Raw genomic sequence first — 17,221 nt, 5'->3', positions numbered from 1 at the left:
GATTATTAAATATTGGTTTTGGGTGTTCACGGTATATCCCATCTTACCCCACAGCACTAAAATTATGGAATATGGGAGCTAACGGTGTCTCACTTTACCCCACAGTACTAATGATTCGAAGCACTCATTTAGGTAACAGGCGGCCATTACGTAGCTATGTTAATAATCAATGGCAAAGTTTGAGCAAAAACGACGCTGACAGAAATGCAGGCGCGGGAATGGCCTGTCCAGGAAATTGAAAAGGGGCCAAAAAGTCCAGCGACGTGAGGATCGATTTTGGACTAAGGTGATTAAATTATAAGACTTATAGTGGACGATGATCAAAATGATTTCTTAAATGGTGCCAGATGCAATCTCGCTTAAGGTATTTGTATAAAACTACGTTTTAGTTTCTGACATTTAATGGAACAAAGTAGGCCGAAAAAGCAAGATGGCTGACGCGAGGTTTTCGCTGAAGGAAAGTGTTCTTAAAGATAAATTTGAAGTAAATTAATATGGCATCCACTATGACAAATTGGTTTATGGGGATTCACTTTAGGGCAAAAATCTTTTACAAGGCAGAAGCAAAACGAAAATAAGCCCAAAAAATAAACATCCACCAAGTAACATACATGGTAACTGATAAGCTGGCACGAAATGTATGAAACAGAACACCTGTGTTATAACTTTTCTCGTTTTCCGGCCACGTGAGGATAGAGCGGAAGTTAAATTCATTCATTTATAAAATTCATTAAAGCGAATTTTTTTAAAGTTTAACCGATAGTTTAAAAGTGATCTGTGATCAACTGTATATCGTTGTTGCTTGAAAATCATAAACACAATGTATGTCAGGCATCGGAACGCCAAGAACCTGGCTATATATTTCTCTTTGGCGACGAAAACCTCATAATACTGTGATGGAAACACTGTATGATAAATGAAGAGAACGACATAAGCATGCAACAGTAAAGTATCTGAATAAAAGGGGGTGTAAAAGAAACGGTGTCGGTTGGCATTCAAGTGAAATTTTTGGTGTCGCGGTTCGAGGTGTGGGGTAAATGAATGTACAGCTTATACAGAGTGAACTGAGTGAAAAGAGAAACATTCTTTTGAAAGGCCTTTTAACATGAAAATAATTTTTTACGAAAGACACGATCTTAACATTTGGCAAATGTAACTCACTTTTGGGGTGAAGTATTATAAAACTGCGAACAATTTGAATACGGAGATAAATTGCAACGGAAACACGATTAAATAAACACGCGTGGCACGTATGGACAGCGAGCGAACGTAATACTGTGGTGACAACGAAATACAAAAATTGTTATGCAGCAAAATGAATTAAAACGACTTATGTGGTTAGCTGAAAATTTAGTAATTTAAAATTATTTGTAGTTCAGATTTATTACGGTAACTCACAGTGGTGTAGTGTGTAGTCATGTAATGCATTATTCCAATGCAGTTTTCGAAAATTTGACGATTAAAAATTAAAAAAAGGTCTAATTATGGTTAAAAGCTTTTTCAAATAAAACAGGATTAAGAAACAAAAAATAAGTCTTTAACACGACAGTATAATAGCGAAAAAATGCGGAACAAAAATGAAAATAAAACTACGAAGTATAGGCATGCAGGAACATAGGGAAGGAACGGTCGGCCGGGCGGCGAAACTTTGTGTTAAATGGGTGCAACATACAAGGTAAACAAAGAAGCGGAGTTTATGGATAGGCAAGTCTGTTTTGGTGTGTTTTAAATCAAAATATCGATTCGGTTTTGAGTTTTTAAAGGTAAAAATGCTTGATTCGGTATTTAGTAATGGGAAAAATTTGGTTAATTGAAAATTCACTGACTCACCGAGAAAAGCGAGAAAATAAATCATTGCGATGTCAGTTGCAATCGATTGAGTTACGAAGTCTTTGGTTTATACGTGTACACCTATGGCATGGAGTAGGTAAGATGGCAGGCCTGCGTTAGTCGTGGATTTATTGCAGGGGCATCGATTTGAGGCGAGCATAAAATAAATACGGAAATAGAACGCCTTTATTGCGTAATAAGCGAGATTATTGCGTCATACGTGAAAGTTGGGCGTTGAAAGCGGCGAGCAGCGGGTGGAACCGTAAAAACGGGATGGCGAAAAAAACAAGCAAGCGGTTAAAAATAAGCGACATAATTATTATCAACCGATGCGGCAAACTAAGCCGCATACGTTATATATAATGGGAAGGGGAACATATATAGACTCTTTGGTTCTGGGAATAAAAAAACAACAGTGCTCGAGATATTTAAGCACCATAGGGGGCAGTAGACAACCAAATACTCGGTAAAAACAGCGACCCGAAACTAAAAACGGATGAAACTTTTGAGAAAAGCGAGAGTGGGTTATATAGGCAACATGATCGTTTAGGAGCGAGTTGTGAGTAATAATAAAAATTGAAGCTAAAAGACAAATTTCCTAATATGCTGAAGAGAAGGGAATAAAATAATTGCATACTGGACCGTGAGAGCTGTTTTAAGAAAATAAACTTATGGGTTAAATAATGAGAAACTTGGTTTTGAAATGAAATAATGACGTTTGGTGGTTAATGCGGATTTTTTAGACTCAAACAGTTATAAATAAATAGGGTTTAAAGGCCTGAAACTATTTGAAAGGCGTTTTATGGAAACTGAATTATAATATTTAAAAGAATGTCCTAAATAGGTCTATTTGTGAGACGAAAAATGGACCTTTAACTTTTAGGAAAATGAAAATTCTTAGGTAAAGCAGCTCTTATAAGGTGTGGTTGTGCCAGTATGCAGGTATGAGGCAGCAATGTAAAATGGAGGTAGCGCTCCCTTTTAAGAAACGAAAACGCACAACTATTCACGTCATATGAAACTGGGGAGGCCGGGTAGAAAGGCTTCACAAAAATTCGAGGTAGATGAACAAGATGAGGAGCTGCTGATGCCCACTGTGGAGGAAGGGATTGGGAGGATTTCAGGATGCGGGTACACAGTGGCTTGACTGATCCATGAAGATTTAGGCATGAAAATTTTGAGAAAAAAATATTTAGGTGTGAAAATTTTTGGCAAGACAATTTTTGGCTTGAAATTTTTTAGCGTTGAAAATTTTTGGGGGTGAAAATGTTAGGCTAGAAAATTTTTGGTGCTGTGTAGGTTAGGTTTTAGGTGTGTGTTGGTTGTAATTACTGTGAGGTAGTGTGGGGTGGTGGGGGGTGGTGTTGCGCCATTTCTTCCTGTTGCATCCATAGCAGCTCCTCCTGCTCCTGGATCTGCTCCGGATGTTGCTGCTCTGGCAACATCATGGTTGGGAGCATGTGTTCTTGAGGTAACGATTGTGGAGGCATGAGAAGAGAGATCTCCTCTTGAGGTTGCTCGGTTTCCAGAGGCAGTTGCATATAATGAGGCATGGGGGGCTGGGGGGGCATATGGTGAGGATGCATCATCTGCATTTGCTGGAGAAGACGAGGGTCTCGTTGCTCCATGTACATGTGACTGGGTCCAGCCATCTATGAAAGTAACATTTCAACTGTTAAAAACAAATTGATCAAAAAGCAACAACAATAAATAGTAAAACCTCCTACAGAGGCTTGTTCTAAACTCTAAAGTTTTAAAATTTTTAAGTTTATTGACAAAAACAAAATACGACTCACCTCATGCTGTTGCTGCATATGCTGTTGTTGCTGTTGTTGTTGTTGTTGCTGCTGTTGTTTCAGTTGTTGTTGAACTGCAGCTTCTCGTGTGCGTTGAAATCCCTCCCACATTTCAGGCGGCTAAAACCAGTTTCAACCAGTTTAAAGCAGATCCAACCAGTTTCAAATAAAACAGGCTCATTGTGTTTCCCTACCCCCTCATACAGCTGGTTTTAATCTCATTTACTAATCTCACACAGCTGTCTTGCACTAATAGGCTGAATATAATTATGCGTGATTGAATAGCAACTGTATTTAAAGACTGCCTTAAATTTCATGACATTACCTTTAACAAATTCATATGATGATTTTCAAATTGCAATAAACACTAAGCAAGAGACAATAAGTACTTACCCACTTTCTTGGTCGTCCTCTCGGCCTTTTGGGAGGCCTTTCAACCCTCTGTAAACAGAAGAAAATTAACAAACTAAAAAAAATTAACAAAATCTATTATGATACTAATATCAAAATCAAATATTATATTAAAAAATAGGGTCTAAAAATAAGGCTACAAAAAAGAACATAGAGTACCACTGTGTTTAGGAAGATGACTGGAATAATTTAAATCTATACACTAATATAGTTTTGTCAATGTTTTTATTCATTCTTGGCATAAGAGTTACCTTAATGACCTAAATGCCTATGTGTGCGTCCCATGGGACGCTGGCATGGCCAATAATTGGACAATAGAGATATAGCAGCAGTGGACCACCCAAAAGGGAAAACATAAAGAACTGAGGCTGTACGTCCAGTCCCTAAAGGCTGGTACTACACTAGCTTTATTAAATATTGACTGGTAGGGAACACTAAGTGGCAAGTGAAGTCCTGCAACTCTACTTTTGTTATCCATCAATTTTTGCTTGGGCAGCACGCTGTCTTTAAATATGCAAACACTGCATGTTCATTTTTATGCCAACAACAAATTTTACGCAATCAATGTCAACTCAAATGTGCTCAAGCTAGTTTGAGGGAAACAATTTTAAAAATTGCATAAAAAATACAGTAAAGTTTTTTTACGAAAACACTCTTAAAAATTTCATTCAAAATACAATAAGATATTTTGACAAAAAACTCCTAAAATTTGGATCTATAAATACAATTAGATATTTTGATCAAAACATTATAAAAACTTGCATCTAAAAATACAATAAAGTTTTTTACGAAAACACTTTTAAAAATTGCAGCTAAAATACAATTTGATATTTTGACCAAAACACTCTTAAAAATTTCATCTAAAAATACAATTAGAAACAAACAATGGCGCTTTATGAAGGAATCAAAATTTATGATCCACATGTCATAAAATATTAAGAGCTTAGAATTAAAGCTTCTCATTCAATAACTATAGACATGCGGTGTAATAATACACTGCGGTATTATAACCACTCCATTAATATTTTAAGGTGTTAGCATAACGATTAAGTGTTACATGACACTCGCTTGAAAATAGTACGTTTGGTCAGAATTAGTTTATAGGTGGTCAGAAATTTTCAGAAATTTATGCCAATATTTCATGGTAGAAGCAAAGATTGGAATATTATAACTATATAAGTTAAAAACGCAGAGATATTTAATAAAACCAACTTACCACAACTTCCTTTCGCTGCGTCCAAAATAAGTAAGAAAATATGTTAAACATGAAACGCACACACGAAACTTAAAAGTGAAACACACACAATGTTGGTATATATTAAGCAATATCTAGGTAGGAACACGACAAGAAGCGTGTTCTGAACATCTATTATTATGTATTATTCATAGCAGAACAAGTGGATGATTACCTTTCGTGGTTTTTTGTTCTTTGAACCTTTTGGACGACCTCTTGGCCGACTTACCCCGGCTGGTTTTGGAGGCTGCGAGAATATAGAATGGGGTAAAATGGGTGTGGGAACATGTGGTTAGCGTGAAATCGAGAATGACCATATTAACAATACTGATGATGGCTCATCCATCAATATGTGAGTGCAGTGTAACAACATGACCTTTGACACATGGACATTCATTACACTACTGACAGTGTGACATTGAAATTTATCGCGCATTTTAGATCTTTTTGTATCCGAAAATCAATATTTAGATAATGGGGGCCACTTAAGATAAAAAAATATCAAAAATCTTAAGTTGCGAGAAATTTTAATATTGAAATAATTTGTACTAACTACATGCATGGAGCACTACCACCTAATGTATATTCTCTGATGGAGTCTATGACAGATGAAACGTCGAAAATTCACTAAATTTTATACCAGATGAGCCGCTAAAAGATTATTTACACTTTTCCTGTTGTTAAAGTAGCAGAATACATACATGAATACGTGGCCTTCCTGGACCCCTGGTTCTTAGCGAAGGTTGAGGCAAACCCCGAACAGCAGATGGATCTCTCAGTTCAGCAATCTGTAGCGGGAACATGCGGTGACTAGGTCCCGGTTGCTCTTCCAAATGTAGCTCCGGTGAGGGCTCGATCCGGGTGATTTTGGGAGGATAAACTCCTTCCTCCTCTTCCTCACTCTCTGGCTTTTTAGCTCCTCCCGGCGGATCTTCTAACTTCCTCTTGCTCATCCCTAAAAAAAGAATTAAAGAATCCTTAAAAGAAGAATTGAAAATATCATAAAAAAGATTGAATAAAGAATCCTTCAAATTTGTATTTATAAACAGGTATACATACATACATATATACATTTAAAACAAACATAAAGTTTAAAATAAACAAAGACAATAAATGAATAAACGCAAATTGCCGTTGTACACCATAAACTCTTACAAAAAATAAGGGCTATAGTAACAGCATAAACAAAACACACAACAAATTTTCTAAACTTTTCTAACCACTGCTTTCAACAACTTGACTTCTCTGAGTGACTATAGTTAGCATGAACCCGATTGCAACAATGCCATAGATTTTTAATCTAAAATTTGATTGAACGGGCCCACTCCTTTATCATGTTATATGCATGAAGGTGGTCAGGCCATTATGGATAAGTAACAACAAAAGAGAGGTGACCAGCTGGCCAGGCGTTTGTGATGCAGCTCTATCGTCTTATTGCACTTCAGAATTCAATTCTGGCCGACACAGCTTCATTAAATATTAAATAGCTAAGAGAGAGAGAGAAGCTTACAAAGCGATGAAGCTGCATTACCATGTCATGCCATTTCCCCAGTAGCCACTACCCATGATTGCAGTGACAATGCGATACAAATGCGGCATGGTATTACATGGTTGTGGTGAAATGCTACCCACACAGCGGCACACGCAACAAGCACCCGCAAAATGTTGCTCGATCAATGAATTAATCCCTGAGAGAGGGATCAGCTGCCACTTTTGGACATTACTCACACCAATTGTCTAGGTTCGACCAAACAGCTCGACACATGTTTAAATATACACAGTTAAATAGTTCAGAATCAGATCTATCTTTATACAAGCAAGCAGCACTATTGTATATGTAATATGATGTGCATAAATTATTCAGAATGTAAACTGAAATATCTCTAAATATATATACACTTAACAATTGTAAAGAAGCAGTTCTAAAGATACAAAACATTAAAATATAATACCATAGTTAAGCCTTGACATACGCAATAATCAATTTTATCAATTATTTAAACAAAGATAAAACTACGAGACACTCTGGACATAGAAACAAGCAATAAGCGCCATGTTTGGGCATAGGACAGTGCCTTGTTAAAATTTTTTTTATCCAACTAATGAAAGACAAATTTTTATCCAACTAAAAGTTTGGAAAGCAATACTTTAATGATGTTGCAGCCATTTCCATACAATATAAAACTAACCACAGACGTTTTAATGCTTAGCCGCTTTTAGACACTCCACTTTGTAATAACCTATCTAATCGCTTGCTAACTAAATGTTTTGACTAAATGTTTGTAAACAACATGTTTTTTGTATCACATTGTTTATGTATCACTTAAGGTTAGGAGAAAAATTTAAATACCAGAGAAAGTGTGTCTCAAGTTTTTTCTTTTTCCTTTTGTAGTCTGACGGAGGTAGAAAATATCGGGTTATGCAGCTTTCTTGAGGTAGATGAGAAAACAGCTCACTCTTCATTCTTAAAACTGATCCCGGTATCACACTGGTTTCAGTACAGCAACCGGTCTGTCACACATTGGGACAAAAAAGGAGACTGCATTCTAATATTATAACACCGACTTCCTACCGCCTCACTTACAGACTAAAAAGAACAGAGAAAAATTTTAAAAAGACAATAAAAAATATGTCTATTCTACTCATCCTTACTAGCGACTATTTGAAATAGGCTATTTCTTAGATGTATATTGTAAAAGTTAGAAGTTACAACTTACAAGGCAATCCTTTATTTTAACATACCAAAAACTCAAAAAGCAATTACAATAAGTATATACGAATAATTTAACAAGAAATTGTATGTTTTGAAAATGACACTTAAACAAAACGACTTCCTGAACCCGTGTAACTCGTAATTCCGGCAGCGGTTTATAAATAATTCACTTTTTCAGCTCTCCTATTACACGCATATACCTCTCTATCTACATTGTATTACTGTGTCGTATCTACTATATATATGCAACATATATTAAACTATATTACAATAGAGTAGACGAAACAACTCGTTTTGGCAGTTCAACATCCAACTTCGCTACATCTACATTCCAGTCTGTTACGTTTCTGCAAATTTGCAGCAACCGCCAATCCTGCATTAGCATTTGTCAAAATTTCCAGGCAATAGAAACATTATAAACAAGAATGGGGAATTTGCTCAGTGGACATTGTATCCCTATTTATCTTTACCACACAAATAGATTTTCTAAGTTATGTTTTTATGAGTACATTAATACTTTTTCTATATTGAATTTTGTTTCAATGTGGTTTTTAACTAAATGTAAAGCGATTTACTTACCTTCACTGAAGAAACAAACCAAACGTATAAGTTCCATCTAAATTATACCGCATTTAAAGTTCAGACTTCTAAACCCAATTGGACCAAATATCCTGTCGAGTGTAGAACATACCACAAGTATTTCCAAACCGGTATATATATATTTTTGTTGAGGAATTATATTCTTCCCCTTACGATCAGATTAGATCGCAGCGGTCACATAAATGTTCGTAAGTTCTTCAACACTACTGTTATAAAGCATTCACGGCAGTCAAAATTACCGGTTTCACTTGCAATTTTTCCTGTCAACTGTACCTACCAAACTAAACTGATAGTTTTGGAGAAAATAGGATTGTAACCTTATTCCGCGCGTTCAGTTTCATAAAATACGCCTCAGCAAGCATATACGTCCGAACCAATTTCTATCCTAATTTGATAGCATTTTCTGACAGAAAACTGTTTTTTTTGTCGTTCAAGAAAAATAGTTAACTCAAATGGTGCAAATATTTTAATGAAAGAAAAATTGGACGAGGAGTCTGTGTAACATTGACAACAAGATAACGCAATTCTGCTACTGTGGCTCAGTTAACAGTGGAGAACTTCCAGCTGCAGACATGTTACCTAACGTGTAAGAGCAAGAAGTTACTTGACCCATGTTAATATGCCTCAAACACTAAGAAAAAGTTTGTCACATCAAACACCATATATAGGCCCAATAAAAATCTATTCAGGTGTTAAGTACCTTTTGATGCACAAATCTTGTCAAGGGTTAAACGGTGTTATTTTTATGTTCTTAACGGCGAAAACATGTTCAAATATGGCAAGAATACTAACAGTTCTACTTGTATATTGAAAGTTCTACTCGTATAATAAAAATCAAGTCACTGTTAAACACATTTTACACGTACCAACCGGGGAGACATATAGGCCTACTAACTGCTGATCCGGTAAAATACATGCAACTAGGAATATATCCGGTAAAATACATGCAACTAAGACGTCTATTCGCTATAGAATTAATAATAAAAATCACAATACAGCTTCATTACCTTCGATTCCAGGGGTAGCGGGAGATATAACAATGTTCGGGATTTCTGACTTTGTCGTGCGCCTCTTCAGAAATTTGATAGAAATTACCAATGAAATAGCTGCCACTGAAGACGGGATCACGTTGATCAGAAAAAAACTGAAAACGAATTCTACTTTACTGACTTTTTGCACCTACTCAAGGTAGGCCCTGTTAGTTCAAAACGCTGGATAAATCCTTGGGTGGCAGGCAGATTAAAAGTTTAGTAAAATAAAACTTTTGATTGCGATTATACTAAAGTTCTGCGGTCTATTACACTTCAGTGCTATGGCTCGGATTATTTACAGACTACCTGTACCCGGCCACGCAGGCTTTCTGACCGTCGTTTAGGCTCAGCGCTCGATGTGTGAACTTGGCAATCGAAATGCAAGCCTATTTAAACGGCAATTTGGTGAGTCATCAGCTGTAATACACATTACCGGTTGCGGAAAAGTCCGTTAGCCAACTGTCGTTAATTTCCAGCAGGAGTATGGGACTGCAATGCAACGTACGTGAGTCAGGTCGCCGGGAATTTCGTGTGGGTGGCCCCGAAACAGCATTACGTGTGATTTATACACAGCAGCAGATGTTTGACATACGCTAGCGAAATGCACGCGCCTAGCTAAGCATATGGTGCTTGAATGAAGACGTTACATGACGTATCTATTAGCTGACGTCTCAGAAGAACGCCGCAAACCCCACGGTTCTAAATGCAACCGCTAGACGGCGCCTTTCAGAATGGAATCAGCATATTTTGATGCATGTAAATAAATACTAACGTCAGCCGATACTATTTTTGTCAACTTGAACGTCTGCTTGATCAAATGTCAACCATGAAATGAGAAAACGTTAAACAAATATAAGTTTGCATTCAACACTTTCGTTTAAATGCAGCAGATCTGCACATACAGATGCTGCATTCATCACATTCTGACCAACTTCCTTTCGTTACAAAACGATAACGCGAACCCTTTATTACCGCGACTGTCTCTGCTCATTAGTCGTTGCACGAAAATTCGGCGTCGGTTCGGTTACTTTTAGTTTCATATTTTACCTGCAGTAACGGGTTTAGGAAACAGGTTCGCTTACCGAATACGTAACAGGTCAAGGTCATACAACTGGCAGCCACCAGATTCCTCTTTCGACCAGAATTGACAACACGAATCAAACAGCTTACCCGCTAAGATACTGCCAGGTATTTCACCTAACATAATAAAACAGTCGTTCAAAAAAAAAATCCAGAATGCGACTTTCCATGAAAATGCACGGTTATATAAATTTTTATGGAAAGCGGAATGAACGCTTTGATAAAACTGTTATAGTTAAGAAGCTTAAACAGCATAATCGTATCGTTTTGTAGAGACGGAGATAAGCAAGGCAGTAATCTACAATCTCTGTAGGTTAATCGGTTTAGGCCTTCCGCTTTGTTAGCTCAATGAACGACTTAGAAAAAACCTGCGGTAAAATTTTTTTTGAAAAGCAGCAAAAGTTATGCTCTGATTTCGCCGGGAGATTTTTTCAGCTAGAGCGCAACTGTTTAATATAGATACATGAAACATGTGTCAAAAGATTTGCTTCGTATGGTGTAAGAAGCCAAGATTACACTGAAAAGTGCTTACCACCTTATATCTTACCAAGCAACTTTCCCATGATTTCTTTAAGCGCGATGACTACTGCTTTGTCGGTCTGACGTACGCTGCGCATGATAAAGACCCCGTACGGGACGTAGGTCATACAGAGCAGCAATACACGGAGAATGAAGTTGATAACAAATATATGTAGTTGTGAGGGGGAACACCTGGTAGAGGAGAGAAGGCGATGAAACAAATTATGCGGAAAATGTTTAGAATTTGTTTAAAAAGCAGATATGTGCATGTTGTGTATATATGTGTGTACTAGCATGGGAAAGACCATAGCTCTTTAAGGTGCAAACATCAAAAATAAATTGTGAATGTAATGTTACTTTGAATGCTACTTAAAAATTATACCAAGGTTACAAAAAATTAGGCCTTTTGTATTAAATATTTTAAATTTAGATATTCCAATAACAAAGTGGTTCTTACTTATTTGTGCAGAATCCATTAATAGCAGCAGTCACATTGCTTTGACTGTAGTTTTCACTCAGTAATCCAACACATTTACACGATTCAAAATTCTAAATGATATGTTTGATTCAAAATACATAATTCAAAATGCTAAAACAAATCAAAAAAACTTGATAGTGTAACTCTTAATGCTTGATTATACTGCTGTGGTTGAATAAAGGTTTTAATAATTTGTTTTTATATAACTGTAATCAGTGTTTAAAAATATAGTAGGGTGGGGTAAGATGGAGCATGTTTTCATTAACATTTATTGTTCCATTTGATAGTAAACAAAAATTGTTCAGAAATGCATAACCGTAGCTAGCGAAAAGAAAATTGTTAATTGCTAAAACACGAACAAGAAATATTAAAGTGCCAACTGTATCCCACCTTACCCCACAACACTATATTACAAGATGGTTTAATTAAAAACCATTTGATTTCATCTTAAACTTACTGGTTCTTTCATATTATTGTCAGCATTCATAGTGTTACACCCAGCGTGGCATGGGGTCACATAGGTTCGCTCGTCAGATCCACACACTGGGTCAAAAGTGAGATTGTCACATAAGCATGAGTCAGCACATTTGTCAGTTTCCATGTTTACGGTCGTCAAGCCGATAACATCTTTTGTTGGGCATCCTGTTGGATAGAAATTAATGTAAGACAGGAATTAATAAAAGAGCTGTATAAATTTAAAGTGGTTTATATTTTTTTAGGTTGATATAATGGATAAGTAATGATATAATTAGTATATGCTTGTTGGTTCAATTATTTTGAAAGCCACAAGTTTGGAAAGTGTCAGTAAAACTCAAAATTTCCATTCACCACCTTAGGGTATTTGGAATTCCCATTTAATAGCCTAGCATTACATTATTAAAATTATGGAATTCCCAGTGGGTCACAAGATGTAATTTTTATTTTGGGGACTTTATCCGGAAAAAGTCCGCTTACCGGCAGGGTAGTAGATGCTAGATAAGATCATGAGAACTGCAATAAACCACGCTGCCTTTCTGTCGCTCCAGTTTTGTTTAGAATATAGGTATCCACCAAGGGGAATTCCCAAAATAGCAGGCAGCCATATGATAGCACCTCGGTTGGCAAAAAAATAGTTGTTTTAGCTCAGGATTTTGAAGGTAGGATATGATTATGAGTTTGAAAGGTACATAGTTTCAATATTCACTAAAATTTTAGTTAAAAATAGAAAAAATTTGAAAAATTAAATATTTATGGTCAATGTATGTTATAATATTTACCAACGGTCAAACTGGAAGACGAGACAGACATGAGAAACTCTTGTTGGAGATATTTTAACACAAATGTTCCATTTGTTAGTGGTTGAAAGTGCCAGCCTATGGTAGATAGAAGGGAGATGCTGACAGCTGGGTTCGTCAGAATATGTTGTAAAGGATGGATTACATCTGAAACAAAGTTTGTATTAATTTCACATTATACAGAATATTAGTTATGTAAAGGTGTGTGAAAAATAAAAAAATATATGTAAAAATCCGAAATAAAACACGTGTACATAACCATTTTAAGCTATAAAACAATACAAAAACTTTAATCTCTAGAAGTATATAAGGTTTTTTGTATGAAATGTTTAAATTATTAAAATAATGTAAAGTTAATTTTGAGTTTAATCTATTGCAAACTGAACGTAATTACCACTATCTGCAACTTCCGATTTGATCCTTGTTTTCCGCACAGGTGACAATAGATGGTGACGATTACTGTGTGGCTGATCATTTGTACATTTGTCGGAATTATGTAGCCCAACACCAGTAACATCTAAATATCGGTTTGTACAGTTTTTACGTTTACATTAAAAAAAAATTGTAAAACCGTCAGTAATTGTTTTAGTTTATGTTTAAACGTTGCTTAAATGAACGTACTGAACAAAATATTTGGTGGTACCGGAAGTGGGAAATAACCTATACCGAATCTACCTAAATTCGAACTCTGTAATAAATTGGTCTCCTCGTCAAAAACTAGATCGAAATCGCTCTCGTCTTTAAAACACATGAGTGGCAAACTAAAGACAAAACTTCCACATGAAGATATAATGAACCCCAACCACCAAGCACCGACCCATTGTACGTCACCGGGACGAAGCGCAATGTTTTCCGAGTTCAATCTTCCTGCAACAAAGTATATAAACAGGTTTAAATATCAGAAAACTAGTGTTTTTTCGATTCTGCCGCAGAAAGTCGTAAAAAGGTAAAAAGTCGTTAAAAAATTTAGTAAGAAATGAAAAGGTAACTTATTTTATCTTCGCGTGGTTGGAAAACGACGGTCTTTATATAACCCTGGTGTTCTGTTTCATACATTTCAAGTCAACTTACGAGTTACCACGTATGTTACTTTGTGGGTGTGTTTTTTTCGGTATGGCTGACAACTAAGACAAATTTATGTGCACTAAAAAAAGTTAAAACAATATTACCGATATCGACGTATAACTTGCTTGCTATGCCAGCGATTCCGTAGCTGAACATGACGCCAATGATCGAACAAGTTTGCACAGCAGCTGTTTAATATTAAGCATGTTAAAGTTACTTATTGTTTAGTGAAAATTTGTGCCTCATAAAGTGAAGAGAATTTTTTATCTAAAAAGAGTCTATATACATTTTTAACAAAAAATCTAATTGTATGTTATCAATGTAATTATAGTATTTCTAGAGACGAATTTATGTGATAATGTAGCCTACTGTGGGAAAGATGGAATACCGTTAGCACTCAATATCATCTCATATTTCCTAATTGAATTTTAAACAATCCACAACGAAAACTCTTTTGGACTCCCGGTTAAATGGCGTTGTTAGTTTTACCTCTTACCCCACAGCACCAATATTATTATTCAATATATTAATTACCAACCTATGTAGAGTGGTGATTTTGTAGGCGCTGCAAAATCATCAATATAAGAGAAATGCAGAGTCACAACAGGCCCAGCACCGAATCCCATCAATAACGTCGATAACAAAAATATCGCTTCAACTTCTGCCTTGGAACAAAGAATTTTTGGAAGAGCATTTTCTGTCTCGTCGATGGCTCTTAGGTTATGATATGACGCGTTGCTAAAATCGAAAAGCGGTTTATAACAACAGTTAATGGAATCGGCAACAGAATTATTTTGTGTCTTTTAGTCATATATAGTATTGGGCGCGCGGGGAGATGGGACACATTTTCATTCTATTTTCTTGTCCCATTTGGTAAACAAAGAACAATCAAAGAATTATAAAACCGCATCCTCGCGACCCCCATAGACCGTTGTTAATTGATTAAAACACGATCAGGATATTTGGATATTATGTTCTAAAGTGTCTCAACAGTTTTTACCTTTCAAAATCAACGTCATTCCATTGTTTGACAAATTGATAATCATCCTGCGGAAAAATATAATTCTCTCAATAAAAGTTTGTGTAAAGTACGTTTCGGTAAGATGGCCCAATTTTCCCTTTTTGTCTCATTTGGTAGTAAACACAGATTATTTACAGATATATATAACCGTAGCCGAACGACTCTAAAGTAGCACTGTTAATTGTTCAAAACACGATCAGGATATTTGGATATTATGTGCTAACAATATCCCATCTTATTTTACAGTATACTATATATATTAAAAAAGATTATAATACAAGCTTACAGTTCTACACATTTGTGGAGAATAGAGCGTGTTTTTCTCTCCCTCCAACAAGTTTTGAGTAATGTTGGTCATCGTGTGCGTAAGAGGTACGTACAATCCGCACAGAAAGTGAGGAAGACAACAAAGTGCTCCACCAAACGCCATTAACAATCCACCGCAAGAAATCAGAATTGGGCTGTGTATAACAGTAACGCAATATATTCAATAAAATACTGGGGCGTCCTTCTCCGGACTGTACATTTCAAGATTCAATATTATTTGCATTTTTGTTGTAAAATATGTACTTAGTTTTTTTTAGAACCAGTCTTGCTTTGCATTACATTTCGAGTGACAAGGGCCAGCGGCCTCTGCCTTTAATTCTGAGGAGAAAGGCTCGTCGCTGCTACCATTGTGGACGTATTAAGTCTTTTGGCAAGACAATTAACGCCAAAGTAACCCACGACAAGTATATTATATTATAACATGAATGAATGAATGAATGAATGAATGAATGAATGAATGAATGAATGAATGAATGAATGAATGAATGTAACTTGCTCTAACCTGGCGTGGCCGGAAAACGACAGTCGTTATAACAGGTTGTCCTGTTTCAGCACCTCGTGCCAGCTTACGAGTCACCAAGTATGTTACTTAGTGGATGATTATTATTATTTTTATATATTAAACGCTAGCTTACCGTGGAAATATGGATGCTGCCAATGCTGAAGGAATGAGTGAAATCAAATGTCCGATATCGCTACCAGCAACTATTAAACCAATCATTGAAGCTGATAAACCATATCTACGTTCAATCGTTGTCGCGTATGTCTGATAAATTACCAATACAAAAATTTATATTAAACTTACAGTTTAAAAATAATTTAAAATATTAACATTATAAAGGTGCTTGAACAAACTAACATTATACATAATGTTTGAATAATTTGCTTTATTAAAAATGTCTTATTATTTTAACGTTATATGTGTAAAATATTTAATAAATTAATATTCCCCATATAGGTACAATTAAATTAACAATGCGAAATACACGCGGTGTATTTCATTGACTGGTTTCATTGAAACCAAACATTAGTGAGGGTATAATCCATAGGTCGAATTCTAACCTTAACTGAATACAGCAGCATTCCAGTGAATAGATGCATCACAATAAGACAGATCACGAAGCGCCAGATCTTCTTTTCTGACTTGCAATCGTCTCTATACTTCGTAATAGTGTGTGACTTCGGCGAAAGTAAAAGCAGAGCATCTGCCTTTGATTGTGGACTAAGAACATCCTGGACACTTCTATTTCTACATCGTCTTCTGTTTGGTTTCTTACCAGCACTGGTAGTAGGCGTTTCCAAATACGACATTTTGTAAACAGGGTCTACTATCAAACTATCTTATATGCAATAAACTGAATAGTAAAGTTGGATATAGTAGAGTGGGGGCGACCTTTAGCACCTAATGGCTAAACACCATGATCGTGTTTAAAACAATTAACAACGGTCTATGGGAGCCGCGAGGATGCGGTTTTATAGTTCTTTGAATGTTCTTTGTTTACTACAAAAAAGGGATAAAAAGGTAGAATGAAAAGGCGTCCCATCTTCCCCCAACCTACTACACAAAGTCCTATAAGGGGAATCTGCTATTTAATCTAATGAACTGAATAGTAAAGTTAGAAACTAAATATATTACATGGCACAGAATACATTAAAAACAAACTTTTCAAAGCTGTATTTACCTTAATTTCAACCTAAATTAAACATCAGCCATTTTGTAAACCTACTTGTTGTCCCTTGTTACTCGAACTGCGCAGTTGTGTGTACGAGTCTGCAGCAGAAACGTTGATTGGTGCGCCGCAGCACGCAGCATTTAAGACGTTGATTGCAGCGCTTGCTATA

The 17,221-nt window shown here is 36.0% G+C and overlaps 1 protein-coding gene and 1 long non-coding RNA gene across 3 annotated transcripts; one reads left to right on the top strand and one right to left on the bottom strand.

Moving 5' to 3' along the window:
* Positions 1-827: 827 nt before the first annotated feature.
* LOC149743434 (solute carrier organic anion transporter family member 2A1-like) lies at positions 828-17,148 on the bottom strand. Of its 2 annotated transcripts, XM_089881908.1 has the most exons (21): positions 16,442-17,148; positions 16,015-16,145; positions 15,339-15,513; positions 15,032-15,078; positions 14,570-14,769; positions 14,136-14,219; positions 13,642-13,833; positions 13,361-13,483; positions 12,949-13,113; positions 12,647-12,784; positions 12,150-12,334; positions 11,672-11,763; positions 11,243-11,406; positions 10,698-10,812; positions 9,592-9,728; positions 5,973-6,226; positions 5,447-5,518; positions 5,254-5,268; positions 4,020-4,067; positions 3,627-3,746; positions 828-3,482 (listed from the first exon to the last, which is right to left on the bottom strand). In XM_089881908.1, exons 1-21 carry the CDS (start codon positions 16,688-16,690, stop codon positions 3,159-3,161), a joined length of 3,030 nt encoding a protein of 1,009 aa, XP_089738034.1. In that variant the 5' UTR covers positions 16,691-17,148; the 3' UTR covers positions 828-3,158. The 2 variants fall into 2 exon arrangements, with proteins under 2 accessions (XP_089738034.1, XP_089738041.1); XM_089881915.1 differs by lacking the exon at positions 5,254-5,268 and having other exon boundaries at positions 16,442-17,145.
* On the top strand, positions 12,702-13,872 carry LOC149743435 (uncharacterized). Its single transcript, XR_016385483.1, has 4 exons — positions 12,702-12,828; positions 13,028-13,123; positions 13,403-13,493; positions 13,688-13,872. It is a non-coding gene; the product is annotated as an uncharacterized LOC149743435 (long non-coding RNA).
* Positions 17,149-17,221: the final 73 nt, after the last annotated feature.

Source organism: Ciona robusta, chromosome 1, assembly GCF_009617815.1.
Source record: "Ciona robusta chromosome 1, ASM961781v2".
Lineage (NCBI taxonomy): Eukaryota > Metazoa > Chordata > Ascidiacea > Phlebobranchia > Cionidae > Ciona > Ciona robusta.
The sequence above is the reverse complement of the archived record's forward strand: the minus strand, read 5'-3'. Positions and strand labels throughout refer to the sequence as shown.

Excerpts from the sequence above, each read along its gene's own strand:
- LOC149743434 (XM_089881908.1), bottom strand. The coding sequence starts at position 16,690 with ATGTCGTATTTGGAAACGCCTACTACCAGTGCTGGTAAGAAACCAAAC. Across the intron at positions 11,407-11,671 it reads AATGGATTCTGCACAAATAA|GTGTTCCCCCTCACAACTAC; the intron begins GTAAGAACCACT and ends CTCCTCTACCAG. Across the intron at positions 10,813-11,242 it reads AATCATGGGAAAGTTGCTTG|GTGAAATACCTGGCAGTATC; the intron begins GTAAGATATAAG and ends TTATTATGTTAG.